Source organism: Argiope bruennichi, chromosome 3, assembly GCF_947563725.1.
Source record: "Argiope bruennichi chromosome 3, qqArgBrue1.1, whole genome shotgun sequence".
Classification (NCBI taxonomy): Eukaryota; Metazoa; Arthropoda; class Arachnida; order Araneae; family Araneidae; genus Argiope; species Argiope bruennichi.
This window is the reverse complement of record NC_079153.1, coordinates 59,740,750-59,753,165: the sequence shown is the minus strand read 5'-3', so window position 1 is coordinate 59,753,165 and position 12,416 is coordinate 59,740,750. Positions and strand designations below refer to the sequence as shown.

Sequence of the window (12,416 nt, the reverse complement as noted above, 5' to 3'; positions counted from 1 at the left end):
GAATTGACGTGAAAAGAATTTATCTGAAATGCTAATAAACTACTGCTTATTACATCAGACCTTTTCCAAATATGCTACTATTTCCAAATCACTCAAATACCTTAAAAAACCGTTAGTTTTATTAATTTTAAATAAAAAAATATATTATATTTCATTGAAAATCGCAAATAAATAATAACTATTTAATGCCTTCAATTAAGAATAATTTATATCATCCTATCGTCAATTTTGTTGGGAAAAGTCGGAAAAACGACTGAATATTACGAGACGCTTGAAGGAAGTATCTAACACATAGAAAAGTACTTTATGATGAATAAGAATTAGAGGCTCATTTCAGTAATAGAAAGTATAGTTCTCATTTAAAATAGAACGTCCAATCTCCCATTCGACTCAATTTTCTCTGATATTTCCGCGATATGAAATGGCCTGATCTAGCGATGATTTGGTATAATAATTTTTATCTCAGTCTTGGAGATAACAAAATATCATGAACTACCAAAACCTATTTTAGTTTAGTTGATATAGTAGTTGATTAGTAGTCAAATTGATATTCTTCAAACCTGTCAGATTTGGCTGCTCATTCAGTTTTCATATTGAAACAAGTTTTCATTCAAATACCTTCGACAAAATCGATAAAAGCATGCATACTTGTTGAAAAATCAACAGTGTTATCATTTTAGATTAATAACTTTCTATATCTCTACAATCTCCATTTCTTGTTGGAAAGAATCGAAATAATCATCATTAGATTCCTCCCTCAAAATCAGTTTTTTCCGCTCAACTTAAGTTTTCTTCCATATTTGACGCCAAACGACATCAAATAATTGTTAATAACCAACTTTTATTCGTGAAAGACAATATGTATGTAGATCGTATGGTAGATTCTTTAACAATATCTGTTATTAACTTCGATTAAATAATGAACATTATAGACATTAAGGAACACTAGCGCCGACCTAGATTTAATAACATTTTGTCATTTATTAAAATAATTCCAAATATACAAAAAATAAAGGTTTTATTATTATGAAATTCCGTTCTTTATTACCCCATACTGAAAACTGTCAGGGTTAAATGAGAGTAGAATTCTCCATCTCAGGAGAAAATTCAAAAATGAAAACTGAATCTTATCGTAACCGTAATATTCTACAAATCCAAAAATATATATAACTTGTCAATTTATCTTGTAAATAATAAGGGTGGGAAATAAATAAGAGCAGAAAGTTTCAGTTTCAGTTTTATTATTACGGAAGTCACTAAAGTAAACAAGTGTTAGCACTGAAGAGAGCAGAAAAGTCCTCTCTTACTAGAGTATCTAACAGAAATTACATGCTTTCTAGCACCTGAAGCTTCACTGGCACTTTCTAGCTTTTCACTGGTAAATGGGTAATAGTTGCAATTCGCAATTGCCTTTCCTGGCCTTAAGCACCATTACTAATTTGGGTAATTTTTCTCATAAATACGGGCATTCAATTACTTTTATTTTAAAATTTAATTTTTTCCTCCAAAAGACCATTTTAACTCTGATTTGATTTTAAAAAATAAATAGCATTTTTCAAAACATAGTTAAATAAGATAGATGTACTAATCAAATTTTAATTTATAATTCATATATATATTAATTTAACTAATTTTAATTTGATTAGCACATTTCTTATGGATTTTAAATGCTAAGAAATAAAATACATAAATTAATAAATTATACCTTTTAGGGTTTTAAACATTTGGTTAAAAATAATATACGACTTAATATGTTTAGTTCTACAAATAAATTTTTGTATGCAATATGACATTATTTTTCATACAAATAACTAATTGCATTCCAACTTAGAAAAAATGAAAATAAATATCTGTACGAAATATTCTAGTTGAAGAATTAAAAATGATATTAAAAGAATTTTTGCCAGAGTGCCATGCGTGCATCGACTTATCGAATTTTGATAGTTGTAAACAAAAAATAAACCATTCATAACGATTATAATTCAATATTAAAATTACTTCGAATACATAGATAAGTCAAGTATTCAATGGATTTCCATTTGAATCAAAATAAGAAAATATTCCCAAAACAGAAGGTGTCATCTTATTATATAGTAAAGAAAATAAAACAGTAAGTGGTTAAAAAGAAATCAGAGCTCATTTCTTTCAAAAAAAGTTTCTGAAAAAAACATTCCACAAATTTTTTTTGAAATCTAAAATCATTGCCCTATTGTTTTATAGAAAAGTTAATTAAATTTTGAATCAATTGTTAAAAAAATGCAACCAATAAATTAAAAAAATGAAGAAAACGTCTCTAGAATATTATATTAACACAGCATGATCTAAATTCCATAAAATTTCCTCAGTTAGAAAATTGGATGCACTATGTACTTCGCGCACGTAATGGTATCGAATAAAACTCAAGCTGAGTTCTCTGTAGAGTTTCTCTATATTTAAACAAAAACGCGTAGGCAGTTTGAAGAAATTTATTACCATCTCTCTTTTTCTAAAGCCTTTTATATGTCTAAAGCATCTTTATTCCTTCCATTGCATCCTTCTTTTATTTCAAAACCGTTTTCTTTTGCTGACAGATAACACTGTATTGTATTTTTTTTGTAGCTCATTTCTTCGTAATATGCGAACGATCACATGTATTGAGTTTTATCTTTAAAAAAAAAAAGTGTAGGATTTTTCTCTCTTCTGGGAACTGATGTTTTTTGAGAGTCAATTTTCGTTATGTGAAATATATTGTTTCCTGGAGTGACTTATACTCGTAGGAGGAAAAGAATTGCAAATGAATCCTGGAAAATATTTTAAAGATTTTTTTCCCCTTTATACTTTTTTTTGTTTGAGATAGAAAAGGAATCAAAGAATTACATGGGAATCTATAAATGCAAGGGAGCAAAATTCAAACTAAAATACAAATTTAATATTTGCAGTAAATCATTATGAAATATTCTGGCAATAAATATTTTATTCGAGCAAATAAATATTTATTTATATTTTGATCAGATGTCTGGAAAAGTTTAAAGGGGCAGGAGTTCGTATATTGAAATTATTTATCCAAATACAAATGCAATGCGCGTTTTTTCTTGCAATTCTTTAGACCAAATAAATCAAGTTAAAGCAATTTCCAAGATTGAAAAAGTGTTTTGGAGCGTATTAAATTTCCACATTTTATTACTAAAGAATTTTTTTTGAAACTGGCAATTTATTTTACGATCTTAAGCCATTTTTCCGATATTGGGATATATTGTTTGAAATAAATAAACATAAATAAATTTTGTATGAAAAAATTAATGAAATGTTATGCATATATATATATACGTTTTTTTAGTTGTACTTCTCATATATTTAATACTTTTTAGTAAGTCAGAATATATTATACATATAGCAAAAACAATTCAATTACGCAAAATGACTGTGCAGATATCAAAAAAAAAAAATGAATTGTAGAGCAAAATAGGAGAAGATTCCTAGATATATTTGCAATTTAATCATAATCATGTTGCATATTAATCACAAAATGTTAATATAAGACTCCAGCAATTATAAACCATTATTAAAATCTAATGTTCAAAGAAAAAATTAACGTTAAAAATTGGTTTTCACTAAATTTTTCAATACTTTAAATTTTTTTTCATTTTTATTGCATTTGTTTTCTTTATTCACTAGAATTAATATTGAAAAATGTTATCTCTTATGACTCCAGCTGTTAAGATCTTGATAATTTTTTCTCTATAGTGTTATGATCGAACATTGTAGAAAATCATTAATATCTGATTTATCTCAATACTAATCATTTTTACGGAGTTGAATATTACCATTAACAACTCGTTTCTTATTATTCTATTCTCTGCTACGTTACTGCTCTGTTCTGTTTCAATAGGGATGAAATATGCTTTATTACTTCTTCTTATTCTGATCAGAATACCGTAGTGAATCATTAATGTCTGATCTACTTCAATATCAACTATTCTGTTTTGTTGACTTTATTACCATTATCATCCTATATTATAATATTCCATTCTCTGTTATGTTTTGCTCTGTTATATTTCAATAAAGATGGAAAGAAGTCATACGCTTTATTTTCAGAGGAAAAAAATGTTTAAAACATTTTTTATCTATGAGAAGAAAAACTAGTAAATGAATAAATAAATATTCAATTTGCACAACTTTATTATAGTTGTTCAAGTAGGATTTTCCAAAATCACTGTACTATTAAAGCTTTTACTAGCTTTGAGATTCTTACAATAGTAATAAACTGATCCTTTCTTAATTTATTCACCCAACTTCAGTTTAATTTTATTGTTCCGATTACACCAAAATATTCTTTTGATATTAAGCCTTTTTAAAGGTTTTCATCTTTCACTTTCGCATGATGATGCCTTTTAATTTTGTTAGACTACAAAATGCTTTCCATCACATTTTCTAGTTTAAGAGGCGGAGGTAAATGCTTTTTGCTTAATCTATATCTATATCTATCTATACTTATAATAAAGCTCAATGTGTGTGTGTGTGTGTGTGTGTGTTGGCGCCAGGTCATTTGACATATAGCTATCAAATTTGGTACATGTATACCTTAGAGGTCGGAAATGTGCACCTGGGGTCCCTTTTTTTGAAATTTTAATTAGAATTTTAATTATTAATTAAAAACTAACTTTCCCGCCAAAAAAATCTTCCATTTTCCCCACCGCCAACTTTTCCGCCAAAAAAATCTTCCATTTTCCCCACCGCCAAATAAGTAAGGCATCAGTTGTTTTTTTCTCCCAACAGTAATGAGGCTAGGGTTAAGATTTTTCGACGGATTATTTCAAACGCTTCTGTTTATTTTCTTAATGTTTTATGCATTTAAAATTAAACATTGTTAATTAATCCATGTTTCAGATTCATTCTGAAGTACATTTGAATTAAAATAACACAGAATAAAGGAAATTAAAAATGTCTAATCTGCATAGCATTACCCCAACTGGCGTAGAAAAATTTACGCACTTGCGTTAACGTAACTGGCGAAGAAAATCCACGCATGCGCATTGTTCTGATTGTTGGCATGACAACCAACGGACGATTTAAATTATTTTTAGGTTAGTTGCATGCTTTTGTAAGTAAAATGTATTTATGTTAGTTATATATTTTTTGTATATGCTTATAGTTTTAAGTACATCGTTTTTTAAGTAGTTTTTTTTAAAACCTGTTTTCGACCGATTATTTTAAACGATTCATTTTATTTTCTTAGTGTTTGATGCATTTAAAATGAAACATTGTTGATGAATCGATCTGTTCATGATGAATCTGAGAAATTTTCGTTGACAAATTCTTGAGATATTGCATAAATTAAGAATGATATTCTTTAGTGACCATAAAGTTTAAACGCTCAGTGGCTCTATTATCAGTAATCATATTATTAAAAAAATGCTTTGTTTCAGTAAAAAATATTATTATATTAATTGCAGATTAATTATTTACACTTTAATTTAAAGCATAATTTCTACGAGGGGTAACAGAAAATTAGAGAGATACATATCACGCTATAACTGAAGGCCTTTATAATATTATGAGTGAATTATATGACTATCAAAATTTGAAGTTTTAAAATATTTTGCTGAAGAATCTATTAAAGTTGGAATTGCGTAAAATATTTAATGGTACGACCGGAGTTTTATCCCCTGCTTGGAGAAATTTTTAAAAATCGCAAACAACGGCATTGCGAAATGTTCAAAAGCAAAGAAGCAGATGTTCAATTATAGTGCATAATAAAGATTGCCAGCTTTGGTGCGTTATCGCAACTTGGCGAAGAAGGGGGTTAAACTCCGGTTCAACCTATTTAATTATTAAAATTTAAACGAACATTAAGATTGGCGAACCGGCTGGTCGCCAAAGGCGGCTAGTGATTAATAAGCAGTTTTTTTAATTAATGATTTTCTATGTAATTTCTGATTAAAAATGTCTTGGCTATGATTAAGACAAACAAAAAATCTGCAGAACAATAAATTTCTTTTAATGTTTCAAAAAATAAAAGGCTATGCCATCTTTAACCCATAACTGGAGACGGGTGTCAAAATGACTCCGCGTTTCCATTAGCTCCGATTATCACGTGGTATTTTGTCCTTGAATACAATCATCTCCTCGGCATCTTCAAGATGTTCTTTCAGCAGTATGTTGGCAAAAGTCTTAAGTATGAACACGTGCATATAACCGAGTTACTCTTTTTCAAAGTTTTTATTGTTATTTATGGAGTCATTGACTCCATGTCTCTGCTTTTAATTTGAATAATGCAAAAAGAATAAAGAAGTATTCCTAAAATAATGTTTTAAAATATTGTATTTTTTCATTTTTGTTTGTTAAATTTTAACAGCAATTAACATTAGTGTAATTCTGTAATGTCTAAACGAAGTAAATACTCAAAGAACGGATCCAACTACAAACGGAAGTATATAGTAAAGATTGTTTCGGCTTTTTTATAACATCTTTTCAACATTTAACATTTTTAATATTAATATTTTTTATATTTTTTGGTAACTAAATGATTTTCAGAATGTATTGTGTTTCCAAAATACATTCCAATGTTGTTTAGAAAAGAAAGAAAGAAAAAAAAAAGAACAATGGAGTCGTTTTGAATCATCCATGTCTCTGGCCGCTTGAGGAAATTCATGTCTCCAGTTACGGGTTAAGAAAAATAAAATCTGGAGTTAATTGCCATGCTTATCTACTATACCAGACAGGACAGGGCATGCTACAATGAAAACACTTCCATCCATGCACGACATCAGCGGCTAATCAAAGGTGCGGGTAGAAGGAGGGGTTGAGGCACACTTACTGTTCAACTTACTGAATGCGAGATAGAACTCGTTTATGGACATGGCTCCATCTCTGTCCGTGTCATCGAAGAGCAGCATATCGGCCAAGATGCAGGATTTGGAGAGCTGGCCCAGGTGGTCCCGTTCGGCTGCTTGCCACAGTTCTTCCGCTTCCAGCTGCCCGTTGTTGTTCTGGTCGTAATGAGAGAACATGATGCTCACCAAGTACTCGTTGCCTGTGGACAAGCGACAATGTTAGAATGCGTAATACAGATTCATATGACACCGAAATGCAGGTTATAAGCTACCATTTCGTGAAACGAAAAAATGGATATTGAAAGATATTTAAAGACCAGTTAGTTTTGATTAATTAATTTTATATTGGAAGAATAAGAAAACTAGGAGTTTTGATTTCACCATGTGCGGGTCAGCGACGTACTTGTAAAGTGTGGAAAGAGTACTAAAATTATGCCCAACGGTTTTTTTTTTTGCTTTTTATACCGAGTAGTGCAAAGATTGAAAGTGCAACTAAACTTAAATAATAATATATAAAATATTTTGGAATTGATGTGATTTAATCCTTACATTATTTGTATGTAATTTAATCATTACATATAATGTAATGATCAAATGATATGGATCTTTAAATCCCATCATCGTTATGTATGGATGGCATTTGAATATAAAATGTATCATAAGACCATTTAAAATAGTGTTTGGAAAGAAAATTTTATAAAATTAGTTCGAAACCTATGTTAAATCTACCCAATAAATTTTCTTCATTCTAATTTAATTAAGGTACAAATAAAATAAAAATCAAGTAGATGTTAGTGTGGAGCTTTTAATACATTAGAGAAATATAAATTAAAAATGATTTCTATTTATATCCCATTTGGAAAAAGGGGAAAATGATACAAAATGCTTTAAAAACTTTAATTCATCCAAAAAGAATATATATATATATATATATATATATATATATATATATATATATATATATATATATATATATATATATATATATATATATATATATGCAAATAATAGTGAAAAATTTATATTACTCAAACGTCTAATGGTGAAAAACAGCATTTCATTACAGAAATGCTACATGATTGTAATCCAAGAAACCACTGAATTTTATTGAAGGCCACTCAAGTACACTAGTGTGAAAAAATCCTTGATAGCTCATTCTCATCCCACTGGCAAAGTCTGAACTAATTCCACCACAACTTTAATTTTAATATATAACCTCCAGTGTTTTAACGATGCTAAATCATAAAAACAGCGGAAGTTATCTTCCCCAAATCCCCCCCCCCCTTCTAATCTTTTGTGCCACCCTTGGCGAGTTATTAGTGTTTAATTCCTGGCCTGCATTAATATTATAAAAAAATCTGAATTTGTGTTTTAGACATGTTTTTCTGAATCGATTGAAACAAAAATGTGACTCACTTACAAAATTTCGTACCAAATTTGATATATTTAAGCCATTAAGTTGTTGGATTTGGCGCAAAATTTGGCAGGTGTCTACACTATAAATGTTAAATATGTGTACCGAATTTTATCTATCTAGCTCTCTCCGTTTTGTAACTATCGTGTTAACTTGTATTCAAACAGCCGGACTTCTTTTAAACAGATTTTACTCAAAATTTGATAGAATTTTGCAAATTTGGTGTAAAGACAGCATTAAAAAATTTCAAAAATCTAACTCAAAGCGCCTTTGAATTATCTCTGTCACAGACAGACAGATAGTCGGACATGTTCCAAAAATTCCGAACTCAGGGAGATGTAAAACGTAGGGATTGGAAAAAATTTCGAGTTCGAATATTTTGATGATTACTAAACTTTCTCAATTTAGTATATATAGTAAATATAGTTCTCTATATAGTAAAAATGATAGTATTAGTTTCAAAATATCTCACTGAACATTCAAAACTATCATACATATTCACCAAGTAGGTTCGTAAAATTGCGTGCGAGATTGTTTTGTTTTAATTTCGTGCTGAACAAAGCAGAATATATAGTAAAATACGATTTGGGCCACCATTTATCTTCCTTTTGGTAGTACCTTAACCTATTATGCTTTCGTAAGTTTTCCTTCTCTGACACGCCTTGAGAATAACAAGGGCTGTCGGCAACTCGAATAGGAAAGTTCCTGCTGAAGAGACTCCAAGGAAAAGAGAACAAACTCGAGTGACAGCGAAGGAAAACCACGGATTAAACTTTCTGCTTAGTGTCCTCTTTTGTTTTAGTCTTGCTAGTTTCGCAGCTTTTCTCAAAATGGCATGTATGGAGAGGCTTTAGACTTAAAGTAAAGAAAAAGTAGTTATTTTCAGGTAACATTATTTTTAGTCTACCAGCTCGTTCTTTGAATAGATTTTTTTAAATGCCTTATAAGATGTATTTTTTAAAACTTTCTTGATTCTAGTTCTTAACTCGTTTAAAATTCCTATTCTAATATTAAGTTAGAAGTTTACAAATAAATTGTACAGTAAAATGGCATTAAAGAACCCAAGCAGAATTGGAAGTTAAATCTAGTTTAAATTTAAAAAAGGAATGAAATCACGATTAAATTTAGCTGTGGCAACAGCACTATTTTCGAAAACTTTCACTATGGCTTTTTTTTATAAATGCCGAGTTAAAAATGATATTGCAGATGCAGTATTCCATAAAAGGAGAAAGTTTAATCTTTATTTTAAAAATCATGAATTTTGAATATTTTTTCTTAGAAAAATGAAATTACGATGAGACTAAATGATTTCACTGTAACTTTCACTTCGTTTCATGCTATCTAAGTAATTAAAGATTCTTTTTCGAATAATGTCTAAAAATCAATGTTAATTTATAAGTTTAAAATGTGGATAGTTCGATAAGTGAAAATCAATTTAGTGTCTAAATATTTAGCTTCCAGAACATGACTTGTATGAACTTCTTGCCATATATTAAAAATAATAAGTAAAAATAATAATCAGTCGGTCAATATATCTAAAATCAGTGCAAAAAAAGTCATTGCATTTCAAAATTAAAGATTTTTTTCTCTAATAGCTTCAGACGCAACAAACATTTATAACAGTGTTTCTCAACCTTTTTATACTTTTATTCCCCTCGTTACAGATTTCTGTTGCTCCAGATCCCGCTGTTGAGCATCGTCTTATAATGGATGCAAGCCTTGCCTAACTTGTGTGGCAAGCAACGAAGAGTACAGATGAAAGGCGCCAAGAATAACCTAATAATTTACCACCAAAGCAAGAATTGCTGTACACAACGTATATAATTTCAAGTAACTTATAAAATAAATGATTGAAAAGGCAATTTGAAATTCATTATCCATTGGGCCATATATGCAACATCCCTTGGCTTATCATTACTGCTCCACATATCACAACCCATCTTTTTTGTTCTAATATCCAATCTATCCATCAATTTCCATCATCACATTTTTTTTCGTGTACCCCCTGAAACCATTTCCCGTTTCTTCGTGGGTACGCGCAGCACAGAATTAGAAACATTTATCTATACGAAAGCCCTATTATCTTCCGAGACGATAGAGAATTATATTGTTTATATTAATAAAAGAGTTCGTATGAGAGTTCTGAAACTCATCCGATATTAGTTGACAATAGAGTAGTTATGAAATTAGCTCAAAGAAAGAAATTGAAAACTATGAGTTATGGAAATCATAGGAAAAGCCGTTAAGAAATGGTTACATCTAAAAATGGTTAAACCGACAGCACTACATATGTAAGTTTTCTTTAGATATTTTCCCGTCTTTATTCTTTTACTATTTAACTTGAGAATAAGTTTTGGGGCAAATAAAGTTGCGAATAAAAAATTAATATCTATATTTACTTCTCCCGATTAGGTGACAGAGCACTATAGAACGTACAAGGAAATGGTATAACTCAGGATGCCGATTTTCATTTCCACTGGCTGGGGGGGGGGGCAGAAATGGTGGTGGGATTATGCTGGCCACATCTTCAATGACCATATGCATTAGTCTTTACAGAAGGGATTCATGCATTGACCAGTGATGGTTTTTTTGTAACTACTCACAGTACCAATATTATACTGAACGAAGCAGTATCGACAGTGGTGGAGCGGGGTGGTGAGCTGTACACAAAAAATTCTAGTATTATTATTGCACGACCCGATCATTCAGATTCGTAAAAGAAAGTAAAAGATAAAGCGCCAGGTTAAGATTATATCTTTTATACACAGAGATGCTTCTTTCCCTATTAGCATCTATATATATATAAATTTATTCATTTAAAACTTTAATGCCATTTTTGTAACCTAGATTTCCTTTAAGTGTTATAGGGTTCGAGTTCGACATGGTTGTTTTACAAATCCAAGAACCTCCTTACCTGGTTTTTTAGAATCGGTAAGTTTCGCACTGTTGAAAAGCAGTAAATTCTCCTTCATAAAATCGTAATCTTGTTGGCTGCATTCCCTCTGGGGAGGAAGTTCGGAATCCACGTCGCTGGTTTGGGTCATCATCGTGGTGAGAGGAAGGACGGTGCTCAGGGGAACTGAGGGGGCTACGGTCCTCGGTTCCGGCTGAGGGATGTTGGTCCAAGAGGAAGGATCGTCTGTCCGGCGGTCCGTGGTTCCGAGAGTGGTCACTGGAGTGTTGCTGGTGGACACATCTTCGGCTGATGTCTCTACATCTGTTGTTGTGGTTTCTAAAACTGTGGTAGAAAATGGAGAAACAATTATTTCTTTTTGTTTATATGGAATAAGATTTGATTTCGATAGAAAATAAGGGAAAAAAACTTGCGGTGATAAGCATCTCATATTTTAAGATGTAGTTATATTTGAAAAAATATTTTTAAAAAAATTCTAATTTTGTATTATCTTAAAATTAGTTATGCCATTAATATTGTTATTGCTCTATCGAAATTTAGTACATCAAATTTTCCAAACATATTGATAGATAACATTAACTTCACCTGCTATCAAATTACGATACGTGATATGTGATTGTAGTAGGTTATCACAAAATGTTAGGTTAAAATTTCGTATGTTTTCATGCATATGGTTTTTGGCATACGATATTTTAGAATAGTGGCGATATGTAGCCAGTCTGTTCAAGAATGAATAGAGTAGGTTCAACATAGAAAATTATATTCAATTAAATATAAATACAAAATATTATAACACCACTTGACAAAAATCTAGATTACTACGATTGCGTGACTTTATGAGCAAGTGTAGCAGACTTTAAAATAATGACTGGCTGTCATATTATCAGTTTATAGTTTAGTATTTTTATCTATGTATCTACTAGTTTTATCCATGTGTATTATCTGTGTAATCCAGAAAAAAGTTTAAAAGCCTTTGGAAACTTTCTAGTATTCTATGATCCGAGATAGAACAATACACCGACTTTTTTAGATAGTAAACAACATTTCTATTTTGAAATGTTTCATAATTTAAGTGTTTTTGGTTGAATAGAATGTTAGCTATAAAATGGAAAACATTATACGGAATTTTGAAATGCATATTATGAAATTTTTATAATCTTGCATTCAGTGACAAGCTTAAATTGAATATCATATGATTTCAAACTTACATCAGCTTGTATTCAAGGTATTCTTCTCAATTTTGATGTTATTTAATAGCAAAATAATAATTATCTTT

The 12,416-nt window shown here is 30.1% G+C and overlaps 1 protein-coding gene across 3 annotated transcripts in view; it reads right to left on the bottom strand.

Moving 5' to 3' along the window:
• Nucleotides 1-12,416, bottom strand: part of LOC129963311 (follistatin-related protein 5-like) — a 498,278-nt gene that overhangs the window by 41,238 nt on the left and 444,624 nt on the right. For 2 of the 3 annotated variants that reach the window (XM_056077602.1, XM_056077603.1), the window contains exons 5-6: nt 11,141-11,464; nt 6,797-7,012 (exon numbers count right to left, since the gene is read on the bottom strand). In XM_056077602.1, coding sequence (XP_055933577.1) covers nt 6,797-7,012; nt 11,141-11,464 — 540 coding nt within the window. The remainder of the gene's footprint in view (nt 1-6,796; nt 7,013-11,140; nt 11,465-12,416) is intronic. The other variant, XM_056077604.1, reaches the window with a different exon arrangement.